The following is a 19121-nucleotide window of genomic DNA, read 5'->3' as shown; positions in this document are numbered from 1 at the left end:
CTCTAAAGCGGTGTAATATTTAGGTGTTCATTCACTGGGTGCTAAGGAGTCTAATTCAACACATTGCTGGTGTTGTTTGTCTGTCGACCGTTACAGCGCCTATCTGTGTTTCTTTCTTGGACTCCGACATGTAGGAGGTAAAAATACTTTATTTACTTTGGAATTTTCTGTGAGTGTAGTGATGTTATTTATATATATATATTCAGTTACATGGATGCACAAGTAAAATATAAAGTTAACTAACTAGCACTACATGTGTTTTCTGTATGTTATGCTGATTTGGAGATAGCAGCTAGGCTAATGCTAGTCAAAAGTTAGCTAACTTACTTATCTTACTGTATTTTAAGATACACATTTCACGTTGTCAATGAAAACGTTTATTTCTATTTCTTAATTTTAACACCAACGTTTAATTTAACGTTAGCTAACTACAGTAATATTCTGTTTAGACTCATGGTAATGGCCGTATTTAACCAAAGAGAGGTGCAGCCTGCACTGATGAGATGTTGAGGTACCATTAACATCAGTTAGTTAGTCCTGCTGCACACTGAGACATGCACACAACCCTGTCTCCAGAACTGTAAAGACAAGGACACAGCAAACATGCAGTCACATTGTCTGCTAAACCAGCCTAGCTAAATAGATTTTAAGCAATATTTAGTGTGGACAGGCTAACTCAATGTAAGACAGTGTTCGTTGATTAAGTTATACACAGTTTACATAGAGTTACCATAAACAACCTCTTCTTCTTGTGTTGTGTTTCATAGTAGTAAAGGTATTTTTTTCCGTAGGTGGCCAAGATGTTGATAAAAGTAAAACACAGAGAGACAAAGAAATATGCAAAATTGGAAGAAGTCAGCTTCACAGATTTTGTGAGAGCAGGTAAGTTATGGTTTGTACTAAGTCATTAAAGAAGAAATGATAATGTTGTTATTAACCAAGTGATGATTTTACTTCAGTGCAGCAGAAGTTTCTCATACCAGAAAATGCAGCACTGAAAGTCACGGATGAGCAGGGTATAGAGGTGGATGAGGATATCTTTCCTGAACTTGCAGCAGTCAAAGAGGTGTGTTTTGTCATCTATACAGCTGAAGGTAAGTAAATATATGCTCTGATAGATTTTGAAGGATTTGATTTGTACAGTTACTCTTAAATAAACATTTTTAATTTGTCTAATATCCTGTGGTAACAATCACAAAATGCTGTTTTCATGGCTCAACAGTAAGTTGGATTTATCACATGCATTTCAGACATCCTGGAAACACAATCATCCAAGAAGCTGCGTGACTGCTCAGACCTAACACACTATGTGACACTCACACCTTGTGGTATGTAAATTGTATATTACCATAATAAAATACAAAATAACCATCTGTTCTCCTGGGAGAAAGTATAATTTAATCAAACCGTGCAATTTACTGGCCCTGTGTGCATAAATGGTATCTTTGTTGTGTTGTGTTTTTGATTGTATATACCTTGTATTCTAATATTTTTATTTGTCACCCTCAGATTTGACTGTCCTGAAGCAACATGTGGAAGAGCCCTCCTCTCCAAGTCTAACAGATACATTGTCTGTCTCAACCACCAGCAGTCAGAGCAGTGACACAAGTGATGCCGGACTTCAAATGGTTCAGCCTCTATTGGACAGCATACATGAAAGAAATGTAGATACAGTACTTAATTGACTTATACTTGACTCTTTAGTTGCCATTACTTGAAAAAGCTTAAACACGAAGATAAAACAGATTAGAGAAAAATAATTTAATATAGTATTTCATGTAGTTTGCTCTGCAACTGTAGTGTGTAATAAGACTTGCTCTCTCTCTCTCGCTCTCTCTCTGTTTTTGTTATGCATGTTAACCATGAAACGTGTTTCCATGATCAGTGTCCTGCTTTTCAGGTAAATGAAACCATTTTTAAGAAGATACTGGTCCTAGAAAGGGAGAAAGTAAGACATTTCAAATGTTTTGATGCCCAAATGTCATATGGGTGTGATTCACAATTTTATGTTCTGTGAGAGAGTTGCATTACTTAATTTGTTGGCTTGATGGAGACTTTACAGAGTCTTCCTCACGTTAACACTGCATTACAAGAAGTGCTTATTCTGTAGTCATTTTTTTCCTTTAATTCTGTTTTTTTTTTCTTTTCGCCCAATGTTAGGCCTTTCTGACCTCAACTGTTTAGCTGCCAATAATGGTGGATATTATGCTATTACAGTACTGTTACACAGAATGTATGTTAATCCATGCAGCATTCATATTTGAATATGTTATTTTTGATAAATAAAATCCATACATTCATAATAATCACTATTGTGTTTTTGTAGTAATTTGCACCAAAAACCTAAAACTTTTTTCAATTGATGAGTAACACTACAAAAGAGTTAATATCAAACTTAACTCTAGTTATGAGTTAAATTTTACTCTATATGGTAGTAGAAATTTCACTCCGTGAGAGTTTAGTTTTAACTCCTATAAAGAGTTGAAAAATCAACTCCCGGAAAAAAGTTACTCTAACTCTGCACTAGAGTTCATTAGATGGTCACGCATGTACACTCAAATGTAGTTAATCTGAACTCCCTGAGAGTTTATTCCAAAGACCAGAATTTGCTGTGTGACTGTATAAAATGATATATTATCCAGTGTCACTAAGTCGCCCTTACCTTTAAACATAACCTCATTTCTTACTCTTCTGCCAAGTATCCTTGGCCGAGTTGCTCTGTGTGTGTATATGTATGAATATATATGAATGTTAGATAGAAAGCACTTACCTGGAGGAAGCTTATAAAAAGTGCTTTTATGAATGTGCGAATGAAGCAAGTTGTACAAAGCACTTCGAGTTCTCAGAGTAGAAAAGCGCTTTAGAAGAACCAGGCCATTTACCATCCCTGAGTAAAATTATCTCACACTTTTTTCTCTCCCTGGAAACACAGCAGCTGTACCTTTTGCTAGCATATGGAAATGACACAGATATACAGTCTGAAATAAGCAGAAGCAACAAACAGTTTACTTTCAACTAACCAAAAGATGCATGAACAGTTCCTGAACAGCACTAGAGAATTTCTACATTTGAGAGGAATTCATGACAAGAAGTTACTGAAGCTTAAGGAGAGTAAAGTTGTTATAAAGATGAAACACTTCATAATGAATGATTGTTGGAAAGCAATGACCACTAATGAACACTTCAGAATTGTGCTGTTAAACTTTTATAAGATTTTTGGAGCATGTTTACAAATGTATTTATATTACCAGAAATGATGAGAATTAATGGACTTACAAATGTACAATTACAGTAGCATCGTTTCTTCACTGCAGAGTTAGATTTTTTATTTTTTTTTTATCAAGAGTTGCCGCACTATATAATTAATATGATACAGCAGCATTTCCATTTACACAGCGAGTCCATCTGGTGGCAGCATAGATCATATCTGACTCGATCTCTCTTCTTTTTGCTTTTGGTCAAAATATGCTGCAGTGACATTTTGACCAAAAGCGAAAAGAAGAGCGATGTTCAATTTTTTATGATTGGTAATACAATAAGTCAAATAAGTCAACTGAACCCATCACTAATTTATTGATCTTGAGGCTAATTTTTGGTAAACAAAAACAGAAGCTGCCAGAAGTCTTGCTAAGTCACCACCAACAAGGACAAGCTGACTCAGCTGATTTTTATCTGCATAGATAGCAAGGTTTCAACCAGAGGAAATGTTTCATATAAGTGTGTAGTCAGCAGTAAAAACAGGTCTTTTGCAGGAAGAGGAAGTATAATCTTGCATTGTTTTGTCTGTTGATCAAGACATATAATAGCATAAGATAATACATACAGTATCCAGTCACAGTTATATCCATGTTCCACATGAATATAGTCTTTATTTTTCAAGAACATTTATAGTCAGCAAGTATCGACTGTTTCTGTTCAGGTTGTGTGCAGATTTTTGCAAATTTCCATTTGATTAAAAATCACGTCACGTCTTTGTTTGGCTACATACACTTTGATGGATGAAGTAATAACTCAGAATTAACAGGAAAACATACAAATATTCAGTTAAAATACAAATATTGGTTCACCACAGCAAAGTTGTTGTTTTTTTTTTTTTTAACAAAAGTTTTCCATTTCCACACTAAGTCATGATGACATCATCAGTCAGTTCAAGTCGCCGGCTGATTCTATCTGGTGGAAGCATAGATCACATTCGGCTCGATCTCTCTTCTTTTTGGCTTTGGTCGAACTGTCACTGCAGCATAGTTCACCTCATCAGATCCATGATTCTGTGAAAAGCACATTTATTATGAGTATTATATACATATTAATTATAATTATAGACAAATATAAGCAATAACAGTGAAGTGTTTATGTTACATTTCTAAAGGAAAGAAGACAATTAGTCAACAGCTACTTGGAAAATACAAACCAAAAATCTTATTTCTTCCTGTATACGATATGTAATTGGCACTGTAATGGTGTACAATAACATTTTGTTCAAATGCTGACAATCAGAGCATAAAAGTACATTTTTAGATTGACTCACCGTGCTGTGGTCCGGATACTTTTCTTCTTTATTTGCTAATCCATGAATAAAACAACATAGTATTACTCTATTTCAAAAAGCAATTATAAATTTAAGAAGATCAATAAAAAGTAAAGATTATGAGAGAGATTGTGTAGCTGTTAAAAAGTACCCGTCTGAAGTTTCATGTTTTGAACAGCCAGAACAGTGATGACCATTAAGAGGAAAGCAGACAGAACACCCAGGGTGACACTCGTCAGCTTTGCTACTTCGTGAGCCTCTAATACAAAAAAAAGGTAAAAAGTGACACGGCTGAAATTTATTTCACATTCATGTGTTTTTAATCATCTGCGCAATAAAAGAAATGTTGACTTACGTTGAGAGATGCAGTCCATGTCATCCTGATGCTCATAGGTGCCTATTAAAAAAGCCTTGATTTTATTAGTCCTCATTTCTATAATAATCTTAATATAGAACCACCATATACACAGGGTGTTCACAATAATTACACTGTACATGCAATATAAACAGAAAGAGTAATAACCGAAGAATGAGGAGGCAAAGACTTTACAATAATCTTACCTCCAACCTTTAATTGCATGACGCTTAAATTTAGACGTCCTTCTGAGAAATATCCACAGAAATACAGCGCAGAGTCAGACACATCCACTTGTTTGATTTTGAGGAAGAGAACAGAGGTGTTTTTTGTCATTTCAAATTTTCCAGGTTGAAATTCAGTATTGTACTTAACAATGCTAGCCACTGGCTTAACAGCAATAGAGTTGGCTGTGGTTCCGTTGACCAGTCTGAACCAGAAAGTCGTAACGTCATATGTGAAATTCTTGGTGCACTGCAGAGTGACAGTTTTACCTGCCTGCACCTCTGAGGTCTGAAACTCAGAACCTGAGACAGCAATCCAGCCTGAAACTGTGGAAACAATGAGATGTTTAATTACTTCAAAAGAACATGAGGCTAAACCTGTAAAGTTACTAATAAGCAAATGTGTTTAAATTATTACAGGTTAAAATGCAGTGCTAGATTAGCTAATGATGTCAAAGAGTAATAGAGCAAACTTACAGAAACAAGAAAGAGCTAAAGCTGTTATCACGTTCATCATCCTGCACATGACTGCTGCCCTGCAATGTCCGCAGATGGTGTGTTCACCAGGAAGGGTGCTCTCAGTGTGATAAATGTGATAGAGGTGGGAGTTTTGTGTTGCTTTCAAAGCTAAATGCATTTAGGTCATAGAGTCATGACACACGTGTTTAGTCATAAAGTGTTATTTCAAGGTTTTATTATGTCTTTATTTTAAAAAAGAAGAAGAAGAGTGATGTTTCAGTTTTCTCAGTTTTAAAAACATGCATTATTAAAAACCTGGCTATTGTTACAATGCTGATAGTGTCAGGGTTTGCTGTTTGGCTGGCAAAGACTGGACCCAAATGAAGGACTGAGAACACAAAGGGTTTAATAAAAGGAAGGAGTTTTATTGTTGTAAAGTTAGAAACCATAGCTAAACACAAAAGCAATAAGCAGAGGAAAGCAGGGAACATAGCTGGAAGCAATCAAACTAACAGAATATTAGGAAGAAAAACTGAACACAGAATGAGAGCCTGTCAAAAATAAAACAGGAAACACATGGAGACGCAAACCAAAACACACAGCCGACACGAAGACAACCAGATCACAAAAGGGAACAGATTAAATGAAGAAGACACTAAGAACTAGAAAAACATGATTAAAGTAGGAAGAACAAGAAAATATCAAATGAGAACTAAAGAATGTAGAAACACTGGGTCACGGACTGGGAACCATTAAAGTCACAGTCAAAGAATCCTTGAGTTAAGATAAGTCAACACTTTTATGACAACAAAAGCTGTTATATGACAAAGTTGGGTTTCAACTTCCATTTGACTTAAAACTTCATAGGCCATAGTACTTTTATTATTTTAATTTTTTAAAAGAATGCATTAAATAATAATCAAATAATGCCACCTACAAAGGACAGAAGGTCACTGAAAAAACTGTTCTCCATCATAGACAACCCATCACACCCAGTCCACTGTGGTCTGAAACGTACAACCTAATACAGAAATCCAGCCTGAAACAGTGGAAAGATGTTTCAAATGAACATGATGCAAAATCTGTTGTAAATTTACTTTACAGCTACCACCTCCATGCTTAACAGCTAGTACAGAGTTTAAAAGACTCACCAGTCCTCTAAACATACCTCAGTTTTTGTCTTATCTGCCCATAAGACCTTTCTCCAGAAAGCATTTATTATTTATTCTTCTGATAATTCATTAGCCACTAAAAAATCACATATATATAAAAAACTTATTAAAAAAATGAACATGCTTTCCTCTCCAACATCCCACCCCCACCAACCATCTCCCTTTAAAGAGAGCCAAGTCCACCACAGTGTCACAGTCTGGCAGAGACAGACTATGTATTGTGAAGAGTGGACCCAAAATGTAGACATGAAGGAACTTGGACCAAAACTTGAGTATCAACAAAAAGCAAGCCGTTTAATATGGCTGATAAAAAAGTACAAAAACAAAAGGTAGATGCACACAAGAAAGAACCTAACTAGAACCAAACTGGGAAAACTAAATGCTAAACACAAAAAGAACAAAACCTTGAACATTGCAAAAACCCTAAACATGGAAAATCCTGGAAACATGGAACAACAGACGACAGAAACACACAGACTAAATACACAAAGGGTGATTAGGGGAAGTGGAAACACACAGGGAAACAGCTTACACTAATCTGATATAAGGAGACAAAGGAAGCAAAGCTGACTGCACTGAACTAGGACAGACTTTCAAAATAAAACAGGAAACATGAGACGCAGACATATAAACTTGACAACATAAGACATGCAGCTTGAACACATAAAGGGCAAAGGGAGACTAAAACAGGGGTAGAAGACACAAGGGTAATCGAAATAAACAAATGATCTTAGATAAAGATGAATGTAGATAAAGAACTTAAAAATAAACCATAAACATCAAAAGACCCAGGATCGTGACACACAGTGAAATCCAAAAAAAGCTGGCCCAAATGGTGGCCACATTGCAGGACCAGTGTCACGCCACCAGTGGTTGGAACTCCAAGACCAGCTTGAGCACGGTGAGCGGAGGTTTGAGAATCTGGCAGCGCTTGGCTGCTGGAGGTGTCACGATCCGCAGTGGCAGGCCGAGTGGAGAGTGTGTGGAGGACTCAGGTGCAGACACAGGCGAAGACACGAAGCTGAGTTCAAACGAAAAGCGAGCCTTTATTTTGGCTGATGCCATGGGGGTCAAACAAGGCAGAAGCACAGTGATGAAACTAAACTGGGAAGCTGGTACTATGATGCCACAGAAAACTATGACTACAAACATGGTGGGTGAGAACACAGACGACACGACACAGACTACATGAAACACAGAGACTAAATACACATAAGGGATGATCAGGGGAAGTGGCCACACATGGGAGCACAGCTGACACACATGAACCTAAAGACAAGACAGGAGAAGTGAAACTAAATACCCTGACATTGAATACAGACTTTCAAAGTAAAACAGGAAACATGAGGATTAGACATGACATGAACTAAACATAACCACGCAGACATGACGCATGAACCAGGGAGACTGAGTACAGGGGGAGATGACATAAACAACTAAGAAACAAAGGACTAAACAAAGAACTAAACATCTGAAACTAGATGAACTAAACTAGGGCACAAATGAATACAAAAGATACATAAAACTCAAACACTGGGTCGCTCGACCCAGGACCATGACAGGAGGCGCCTGCTAGAGATGGAGGAGGAGCTGCGCGAGGGGCTGCTCCAACTTAATAGGAACATTTTTTCACACTGCCTTATCATCTCATCTAATCGACTGCGAGAAAGCAAAAAAACATATTTATCAACGTGTCAGAGCACTCCTTAGATTGTGGTACATCTTATCACCTGTTGTGTTTTGTAGACAGAGGTCCACTTGCTAGGGGAGGCTGCTTGGCCTGAGCCTGAGGTCAAGGCGCCCGAAAGACCTGCGCGGTCCGAGGTTGGGGAGATGGAGGGACTGACGCCAGCTGGGAGCCCCAGTGCACTTCCACGGCTACTGTGCCGCCGCTGCCACTGGAGGCTGGGGGCACCAACGGTTCAGGGCACTCCTTTCAAGCGGGAGAGGGAGTAGATTCGCCCGGATGTTCCCTAGCCTGTCGGGTGATGGGGGTATGTGGCAGGATGTGGTCTGCAATGCCGCTGCAGGTTCGTCTTTGGTACAGGGACTGTCATGGTCATGGTCCTGGGCCATGTTGGCCCAGTGTTCTTAGTTTTGTGTGTTTTTGTATTTTGTTCCCTATTTATGCCTTGGTTCCTAGGTTATTTAGTTAAGATGTTCCTTATTTGGTTACCTCCTGTGTGCCCCTGTGTATCTGTGAGCCCTTGTTTCTCCTTGTGTTTTATTCCATGTTTTCCCCAGCCTGTTATGTCTGTGTTCTCCCCGTGCTCTCTCTCCTCCTGTCTGAACCTCTGTGTACTTCCTGTTTTACTTTGACAGTCTCTCGTCAGTATGCGTCATGTTGTGTTCACTCCTGCCCTGTCTCGTTATGATTATCTGTGTCAGCTGTGTTCCCCGTGTGCTCCCACTTCCCTCGTTAACCCTCTGTGTATTTATGTGCATGTCTCCATCAGGTCAGTGTCGCGTCGTCAATGTCTTCTCCCCGAACCTGTGTCTTTCTGTCTTCCCACGGTCTTCTGTTAGTATTCCCAGTTTAGTTCTGTTCCTTTGTGAAACCTGCAATAAAGCAGTGATTTTGAGTTCAGTTCCTGCCTCCGTGAGTTTTGCGTTTGGGTCCTCATCTGCCTCCACACAGCCAGTTCATGACAGGGACGAGGCATGATGTCTTCCACAGCACTGAGACCCTCTGCAGACTCAGACTCAGAATGAACAGTTTATGGAAGACACAGCTGGGGGTCACAGGCCTTGAGGATGTGGGGACACACTTCTCCAGCAGACGTGCCTGAGTAACGTTGTAAATTATTAACCTTTACAAGCTCATTGAGTATGAGGAACAATTTAAAGGACTCAAAGAGGCACAACTTAGTTTTGCTGCTTTTTGTCAAATGAAACCAGCCTGGACTTTCTTCTCTAAACTCTGTCGCTAACCAGGCATTTGGATTCAGAGTAGAGCCTCTTACTGGACCAGTATGTTTTTTTTTCTCTAAAAGCATGTCACTCTTTTCAAATGCATTAAAGCAGTTGACCTAAACAGCTGAAAGACAGATGTGAAACTTTTGTGTGAAAGCAGTTCAGCTATTTTTGCGTGTGGTTTCATTGCAATGCTAAAAGCCTTTGATAAACAGTGTTGCTACAAACTTTCTGTTTGTTCAAATGTCAGGAAAGACAACTTCTCTTTTCTCATACAAGATAATAGAAATGTCAGTGTATTCAAACTAAAATCACTTTTGTGTTTTATATGAAACTTGATGAAATTAATTTCAGAGAAACATACCTTATACCATAGCTCCTATGATTTCATTATTTTTGTTTTTTGCGTTACTCATATAAGACCAGCAACAGGAAAGTTTTGTAAATAACCTCTCTCTTAGTCTTTGAATCAATAAAGTCATTTCATATTTGTTGTTAGTGTTGAAATCTTCCTGTGGCACAGGCTTTATACGTTACCTGCAACCTTTGTCTTCAAAGGGTGCATGGCTGCAGTCTTAATCACTTTCATTAAAAAATTGTAATTCTTCTCAAAGTCTGCAATCTTGGACATTATGTAATCAAAACAAGTAGATGAGGTTTCACAGCTTCTTTTTAAACTTTACTATCACTTTACTATCTGCTGGCAGCTTAAGCAACATGAACTTTACTTCTCTCTCAGCTGCAGGCTCTCTGTCTCCTGTTGGTTCGAGTTTGAGGTAAACACAACAAAAAATCTAGAATCACATACTGAAAAAAGTGCCTGATCATATCTGTTAAAGGACAGTGTACAGCAGCTTCCTGCATACAGTGGCAGGCAGTCTATGTAGGAAACAAAACAAATAGGGGCTGATGGGATGCAGATGCAGCCGAAACACACTGTGCTAAATAATTAGCAGAAGAAGTGCTGAGATAAAGTTTAAAAACTAGCTGAGGACCTGCTTGCTATATAACTCTCTTGTCAGGTAACCAGAAGGTTGGTGGTTCGATCCCAGGCTGCTCCAGTCTGCATGCCAAATATCCTTGGGCAAGATACTAACCCCACGTTGCTCTCCGATGCATCCATCGGAGTGTGAATGTGTATGAATGTTAGATACTTAGCACTTAAGCTTAGAAGTGCTTGTGTAACGCATTGTCACAACTGGATGGAATTATCACACTTGACTATCTGAAAGAGGCCTGGCAGTGTGACCTTGGTACGAGAATTACAGACAATCAATGGACAAAAGCCCAGGAAAAGGTACACTCTTCCTCTGTTTGCATTCGTCATGGACTCTTACAGTTTAAAGTGCTACATAGACTCCATTTATCAAAGTTGAAACTGTCAAAAATGTTCCCCAATGTAAACTCCTGCGAAAGATGTAAACAGCAACCTGCTTCACTGGTGCATATGTTTTGGAATTGTCCCTGTATAGCAACATATTGGAATAATGTCTTTCACATCTTGTCTAAAATTCTAAAAAAACCCCACTTAAGTCAGACCCAATCTGTGCTTTATTTGGAGTGAAGCTGGTTGTTGTAGACCTATCAGCCACCCAAAATAATGTGATATGTTTTGTGATGCTGCTGGCACGCCATTTGATTCTACTAAATTGGAAACAAAAGGTGCCTCCTACCACATCAGCGTTAATACAAGATGTATTGAGACACTTGCAACTGGAAAGAATTAAACTCCTACTAAAGGGGAGGTTGGAGGAATTCCATTCAACCTGGCAACCTTTTATAGATCTCTTCAATACTGTACAGATATAAATGATCACTGAGCCTCATTGGTAGTTCGATAAATAGCATCCTCTGTCCAACGTTCTTTCGTTGTTTGTTGTTGCTTTCTTTGTTTTGTTTTGTTTTGACTTTGTTTAATTTTTATTGTATATATGTAATCATTTATATTTGAATCTTAGTTGCCTCTATGATAAAGAACACTGGAAAACCAAATAAAGAGATTTGAGAAAAAAAAAGAAAGAAGTGCTTGTGTGAATGGGTGTGATTGGGTGAATGAATTAGCTGTATAAAGCGCTTTGAGTGCTCGGACAGAGTAGAAAAGCGCTATAGAAGAACCAGTCCATTTACCAAATTAGTATTAGCTACACCAAAACATGGCAATGAATTTTAAAATAAAAAATGTTTATGCACAGTCATAAAACGACTATACTACTATACATATAAAAGAATTTACACTGACTTGAACTGGACTAATGTACGGTGTACATTTTAGGACATCGTCAGGTATCAGACAAAAAATTGTCAGGTGTCAGTTATCAAAAAAAAAAAAGTCAGGTATCAGAAAAAAAATTGTCAGGTGTCAGTTGTCAAAAAAAAAAAAAAGTCAGGTATCAGACAAAAAATTGTCAGGTGTCAGTTATCAAAAAAAAAAAAAGTCAGGTATCAGAAAAAAAGTTGTCAGGTGTCAGAAAAAAAGTTGTCAGGTGTCAGAAAAAAAGTTGTCAGGTGTCAGAAAAAAAATTGTCAGGTGTCAGAACACAAGGTACCAGAGAGAAAATCTTCCTGCAGGTGGCGCTGTTGTCATGTCCCACCCGAATTGATTTCCAAATACGTCATCAACGTGTGACCGTGGGAGAGCGTAAGGTCATTGACCTCACCGGAGTTTTACCGTGGTTCAGGCTCCTAACGACACAAGGTAAGTTTAACTTTTTCTCCCCTTTGTTCATATTTTTGCCACAGTTGTGTTATATTAAGTTGCAGTTATGTTGTGAAAGTTACATATCAGAGACGGAAAGCCAGTTTTGTACGAAACCAAATCAGTACTATTTTTGTCTGGCTAATTCATTCTAGCTAGCGACAGTGGTGAAACGTGATTCAAATTTAAACTGTTCAGTAATTGTTTTGTATACATTTCAGCAAATGGACAAGCTGAAAGCTTACGAGCAGTTGCATTTGAATACTAATCCTATTTGAAGTAATACATTTCCAGTGGTAGACATGTTAGATTGTCACACCTGGCTATGCATTGTTTTATTAATATTATATATTGTCTTGATAGCTTGAAGGGGATGATGCCGGTTTCATATCACTGGACTTATCCATGGCAGTAGAGTACATCCATGCACAGAGAATCATTCACCAGGATATAAAGCCAGCAAATGTCATGGTAAGCCATATTGTATTTTTCTTTTTCTCCACTTTGTTTTTGAAGATCAAAATAAAAATAGTATATTATTTATTTAACTTTATTCTCTTCAGTCTATTAAACACTACATTTGAACAATGAGAAACTTTTCTGGCATATTCATATAAAGGATTTTTTTTTTAAAGTAAGAAGCCTTACATTGTTTCTTTAATAGTCCAATTTTTCTTTAATATGTTGGTTCTTGCACACCTACAAAATTCCCAAACATGTTGTAAGTTTAGGCTTTACAAACTGAAAGTTTCTATTATTTTATTAGTCTGTACCACTTGCTTAAGTGGAATGGGGATTAAAAAATGCACAGGACTATAAAACCGGGTTGGATCATTAACCAATCTGTTAATTTTAATGTTGGGTATAATAAACAATCTCAGAATAAATCTGCAGTGATTGGGTGATCTGGGTGCTAAAAGCTTTGAGGGTTTTTTTTTTTCCCCAATTATGAGCTGTGGTCTTTGGAATGACATTTTTGATAACATTTGTGAAATTTTAGACAACCTGGTAAGTTCTCATATGTATACCTTATAGGTTCACCACCCTTCTAAGAAGGCAGTCCTGACAGACTGGGGCATGGCAAACATAAGAGACACTGTGATGCTTCGTCAAGGGAGTAAGTTCACTGCCCAGGCTACTGGTCCAGCTGGTGGCACATATCTTTACATGGCCCCTGAATGCATACTGATGTTTGAAGAGGCCTCGTTCCAGACAGACATGTGGTCCCTCGGAGCCACATATCTGGAGATCCTGACGGGTTCCGCTCCGTGGATGGTTAAAAAACAAAGAGAACTGGCTGCACTAATGGCCACCAAAACCCCACCACATGCCCTATCACATCTCAGTGACAAAAACAGTTTTCTTGGTGGTTTGGTGAGCTATGACCCAGACTCAAGGCCTTCCGCATCTGATGTTGTTAAGTTTCTCAAGTCAGGCCTTGATCTTACGAGTCGATATGGCTACAAGTGGTAATGTTGCTACAGTCTGCAGTTCAAAAGTCTTTCAATGTGAATTATGTTCTACATTATTGTTAACAAAAGTTGTGGTAAATGAAACACTGAATCATTATGAAAGATGGCACCTTGTCAATTGTATTTCAACATTTTATTGTACATTTTGTTGGTCAGACAGTTTTCAAATTACCTGTTGATTTTAAACAAGGATAAATAAATGTTAACAAACACTGTTGTATGATTTTATTGGTCATTGGAAATGTTTACTGGTGCACCTTCCATCCTCTCTCTCTTCAGAAAGATGTATATGTCATTTGCCTCGGCAAACGTAGAAAGTGTAGGAACTGCATTTCTGTTCATGGCAGTTGTGAGCTCTTGGACTAGCATGAGGTATGCAGCAAGGCAACCATCAGGTGTGCAGGGAAACTGGCTGTTTTCTAAAATGTTCTGGCACATGTCTCTGAATTCCTGGTTTGCTACCAGTGAAGGCTCTTCCCTCTCACAGATTAATTGCTTGGCATAGTCTAAAAGGTCTGGGTCAACAATGTGCAGCACATTGCCATATCCTGCGAATGAAAGGCAATATTGAAAAGATGTTCACTTTGAATGTTAAAAATAAATGAATAATGACAAAGCTGTTCTAGAACCTGTATAAGAAGCAGTCAGTGTTTACAGATGTTATTACAGAAACTTAAAGATGGAAATATCACTCAAACATTTAGATAAATTTTTAGTTAAAGGTGTCAATATGAAGCCATTTTAGTATTGACAGTAGAAATTCAGAAATCTCTTATTGTACTACAAGTAGGCTTCTTCGGAAGACACAAAAGAGAAAGCACATTATAACAGTTTTACGCTCATTACACTGGCTTCCAGTATATTTTAGAAAATTCATTTAAAAATTTTAGTAATGACTTTCAATGCTCCGAATCGTGAAGCTCCTGCCTTAATTTCTGATCTTATAGAACCCCACGCTCCCTCTCCCAGCCTGTGATCATCTAATCAATGGCTGTTAGTAGTCCCACCAGAAGACCAGAGGCAAGAGATCTTCCAAAGCGGTGGCTCCCAGGTCATGGAATGCTCTGCCTCCATCATTACGTTTCCTTGATTGCATTTATTCTGTATGTTCGATTGTGCTGTTTTATGTTTATCTGTTTTATATTATTGTGAAGCCACTTTGTGGTTTTTATCCTGTGAAGAGTGCTATATCAAAGTAAAAGTAAACTAATGAAAGTTAAAAAACAAACAAAAAAATAAAACCCCACAGGCTTTCAAATGACATACCAGGAGGTGGTGAGGTAAACAGAAGGTCGGGTTTCCCAAATGGACCAGGTGCATTGCGTTGCTTGCGGATGTCATGGGTGTTCCAAACTGTTTGCTCCGTTTTTAAGTCTCTTTGAAGCAGTGGCAAGTGTGAGTACTGCAAGCAGTTGCTATGAAAAAGGAGAATTAAAAAATTAATATGTTCATCTGCTTCTTTGAGGTAGAATAAGTAAAAGCTAAATTTTAATCAGTACTCAAAAAACAAAGGCATTCCTAGACCACATACTTTCATACTGCTGCTTGATTATTTTTCATGTCTAAAAATATTGACTTACATGTGCACAGGATTGTCCAGTTCAAGGATCCCAGACTCCATCATGGCCTACGCATGTTGTTTTGAAAAAGACATAAGTTGTGAAGGTGAGAATTTCATTAGTGAAAAGGTACAGATGTACATAAACACAGATTCTGGCCTTGTGTTTTCAGATAAACTAATCCATCGTATGTTTAACGAAATTTGGATGGCTACTCTTTGTTAATAGGTTTTACAGGTGAAAGATTTGCTTTACCTCAAATGTTGTCAGCCATTTCTTAATCCATGTCCGCTTTAAAATACTGTTGAAACATTCAGCTCTCTAAACAACAGAAACATGACATTATCAGTTTTGTTGTCAGGTTGTTACTTTAGAAATAGTCATTTACCAGCTTAAAGACATACCTGGTTGTGCACTGATGTCCCCATTCTGAAGCACCTCCATGCCTGATTCCCAAGATCTCGCATGTGAAATGCCATCTGCATTTGACCCACAACAAGGTTCTCCTTTCCTCTGTCCCCCCGAATCATTTGAGGACAGCCTAAAGACACAAACTGAAGATAATTAGTGAATGATGAAAAAATAAATTTATTAACAAAATGTAATCTTTTTTAACCCCCCATTTTTTAGTATATTGCATACCACCCTGTTCTTGAACAGCCTCAAAGAAGTATCTGGCCACAAAGTTTTGCTTGCGGTTGGATGTGCCCACCTTTAGCCATAGAACCTTCCTGGAAAATCTGAAAAGAAAGAAACAGAAAAGTGGCCACTTGTACATATGATTTAATCATGTTTTGGCACTATGTTTGGTTTTTGTTACATTCCCCAAGAGTATGCTGGTTTTCCATTGTATTATGTCTAGGCGTTGTTTCTGGTTCCTCCAGCCATTTTGACTGCCATAGTTGTGTAGGCTTACATGCCTTTGGAATTGAATGTGACTCTTGACTGTGTTCAGACTGACGCGAGGGGAGAGCTGCCTTTTGTTTTGTAATCCCTTGTATTCTCCTGTTTATGTGTTGGTTAGGTAGGTTATCGTAAATTGTACATTTTATTTTCTTTGGAGTTAAATTCTGTTTACTTTATATCAGGGATGTTTTGTTTGTTGTGTTGGTCTTGGCCCTCCCTGAAATTAACTGCCAGTCTGAAATGGAACTTTAAGACTAGCAGGAAATAAGCCTTTTAAAAACCGCCATCTTGAATCCTCCTTCACTATTCATACTTTATCTTGGTCCCTTAGACCAGGCTTGGCCAAATCCAGACCTCGAGGGCCAGTGTCCTGCATGTTTTAGATATCACCCTGGGTAAACACACTTGAATAAAATGATTAGTTCATTACCAGGCCTCTGGAGAACTACAAAACATGTTGTGAGGGTAATTTAGCCATTTGAATCAGCTGTGGATCAAGGACACATCTAAAACCTGCAGGACACCGGCCCTCGAGGCCTGGACTTGCCCATCCCTGCCCTAGACTACTCAGGAGAGATAACACCTCAGTTTACCGCACATCCTTATCTTGAAGCAACTTTGTACTATCACTGAATATAATAAATTAAGTAGCGAATGCCATATTCAAACCTACCCATCAATCCCCAAATGTATCCACATTCCAAAGAACTTCAGTTTATCATTGCCTATATGAAACAACAAATAATAATTACAATTTGTTTCAACAGAAGTACCATCAAAACATGTTTGGAAGGTTAATTGAAAAGATAAAATAAATACCATCAATGTGCCGTGTGTCATTTGGACCACGGCTGATGTAATTCCGACAGGGAATTTTCTTCTTTCCAGGAGATCTCCTCTGAAGACCACTTGCATCCATATACCTCATTATATTCGCAACATCGTCTCTACAGTAACAATAGATTTTACTCTGAGCTCAACAGTAAAACAAGAGAACACTTGATCATATACACACTATTTAACCAACCTGTAACAAGGCCGCACTCCTCTGACATCCCTTACCCGCTTTACCATTGCCCTGATTCCTTGTTCAGGAGACCACTGTTTCATCTCACTCTAAAAAACAAACAAACAGACAATTGAATGTTTTTTTTTTTTAAATCACTACAGAAAATAACATTTATTGTTTCTACAATAGCTCATGGCACAGACTTCAGGAAAATATATATTTTTTGCACTGATGTTTTAACGCTTACCTCCACAGCTTTGTGGATTTCAGTAAAAGGTCGTTGGGGGCATCTTCGCTTCAACCCTAGAAGTTTTAAAACTCGTCTCAGATGCCTCTCACTGTTAAAAGACAACACAGACTTACATTATATTAAATGCAAACTGCATGTTTTGTCATTTTAGAGAGTTGTCACGGAAACTGTTGAAATGCAGACTTACCTTATTTTATGCCCATATGAATTCAGTGCACAGCTGATTTCCTTTTGTTTTAAGCCTTTGTTGAACAATGTTATTATCATCATATCTTGAAAGGTTAAGTGTAACAACAACAGTCTAATTGATCACCCACCTCTTACACTGAACATAAGTAGTTAACCAGTAAAGTACTAAATCTTTTTATGTGGCAATTACACTAAAAGCATCGTCTATTCAGTGCCCACAAATAAAACATGTGTAGCAAAAAATACACTTCTTTGATATGAAAGAGGTGAACAGTAGTTAATAAATAAGTTGTACTTTAGTCATTTATTTTTAATGCTCTTTTTTTAATTAAAAAAAAAAAAAGTATTTTTGGTACAGTCATGGGAACCAGCCAGAGTCGGATACTCCTTTCATCATCGTCAGATGACATATTGCAGCAAAGTCTAAAAACAACAACAGAAAAAAACATATCGGGATCAAAAAATATCCCGACAGTAGCAATATAGAAAAGAGAAATAAAGAAAAAGAGCGACAGAAAGGATGCAGGCTGCTCGTGAGCTTTCAGCTTGTCCATTTGCTGAAATGTATACAAAACAATTACTGAACAGTTTAAATTTGAATCACGTTTCACCACTGTCGCTAGCTAGAATGAATTAGCCAGACAAAAATAGTACTGATTTGGTTTCGTACAAAACTGGCTTTCCGTCTCTGATATGTAACTTTCACAACATAACTGCAACTTAATATAACACAACTGTGGCAAAAATATGAACAAAAGGGAGAAAAAGTTAAACTTACCTTGTGTCGTTAGGAGCCTGAACCACGGTAAAACTCCGGTGAGGTCAATGACCTTACGCTCTCCCACGGTCACACGTTGATGACATATTTGGAAATCAATTCGGGTGGGACATGACAACAGCGCCACCTGCAGGAAGATTTTCTCTCTGGTACCTTGTGTTCTGATACCTGACAATTTTTTTTTTGACAACTGACACCTGACAATTTTTTGTCTGACACCTGACAATTTTTTTTCTGATACCTGACAATTTTTTTTCTGATACCTGACATTTTTTTTTCTGACACCTGACAATTTTTTTTCTGATACCTGACATTTTTTTTTCTGACACCTGACAATTTTTTGTCTGACACCTGACAATTTTTTTTCTGATACCTGACATTTTGACATTTTTTTTTCTGACACCTGACAATTTTTTTTCTGATACCTGACTTTTTTTTTTTTTGACAACTGACACCTGACAATTTTTTTTTCTGATACGTGACTTTTTTTTTTTTTGACAACTGACACCTGACAATTTTTTTTTCTGACACCTGACAATTTTTTTTCTGATACCTGACTTTTTTTTTTTTGACAACTGACACCTGACAATTTTTTTTCTGACACCTGACAAT

General features: G+C 37.8%; 1 protein-coding gene and 1 long non-coding RNA gene across 3 annotated transcripts; one reads left to right on the top strand and one right to left on the bottom strand.

Annotated features, from left to right (window-relative positions):
* The first annotated feature begins 12179 nt into the window (after window positions 1-12179).
* Window positions 12180-13791, top strand: LOC112430678 (uncharacterized). The gene is made up of 3 exons (XR_013096950.1): window positions 12180-12346; window positions 12710-12817; window positions 13382-13791. It is a non-coding gene; the product is annotated as an uncharacterized LOC112430678 (long non-coding RNA).
* Window positions 13792-13936: 145 nt separating this feature from the next.
* On the bottom strand, window positions 13937-18578 carry LOC112430676 (uncharacterized). Of its 2 annotated transcripts, none has more exons than XM_076881951.1 (13): window positions 18510-18578; window positions 18117-18154; window positions 17730-17814; window positions 17540-17630; window positions 17311-17399; window positions 17103-17230; window positions 16957-17008; window positions 16020-16117; window positions 15782-15918; window positions 15633-15698; window positions 15399-15445; window positions 15085-15233; window positions 13937-14366 (listed from the first exon to the last, which is right to left on the bottom strand). In XM_076881951.1, the coding sequence occupies exons 2-13, from the start codon at window positions 18139-18141 to the stop codon at window positions 14044-14046; spliced, it is 1290 nt and encodes a 429-aa protein (XP_076738066.1). In that variant the 5' UTR covers window positions 18142-18154; window positions 18510-18578; the 3' UTR covers window positions 13937-14043. The 2 variants fall into 2 exon arrangements, with proteins under 2 accessions (XP_076738066.1, XP_076738067.1); XM_076881952.1 differs by having other exon boundaries at window positions 17103-17191.
* Window positions 18579-19121: the final 543 nt, after the last annotated feature.

The sequence above is a fragment of the Maylandia zebra genome, linkage group LG3 (genome assembly GCF_041146795.1).
Source record: "Maylandia zebra isolate NMK-2024a linkage group LG3, Mzebra_GT3a, whole genome shotgun sequence".
In the NCBI taxonomy this organism is placed as follows: Eukaryota; Metazoa; Chordata; class Actinopteri; order Cichliformes; family Cichlidae; genus Maylandia; species Maylandia zebra.
This window is presented reverse-complemented; position numbering and strand designations above follow the sequence as displayed.

Coding starts and splice junctions, on each gene's coding strand:
- LOC112430676 (XM_076881951.1), bottom strand. CDS start 18,141: ATGTCATCTGACGATGATGAAAGGA. Junction 17,815..18,116: donor ATCTGACGATGATGAAAGGA/GTATCCGACTCT, acceptor TAACCTTTCAAG/ATATGATGATAATAACATTG. Junction 17,400..17,539: donor AAATCCACAAAGCTGTGGAG/GTAAGCGTTAAA, acceptor TTTGTTTTTTAG/AGTGAGATGAAACAGTGGTC.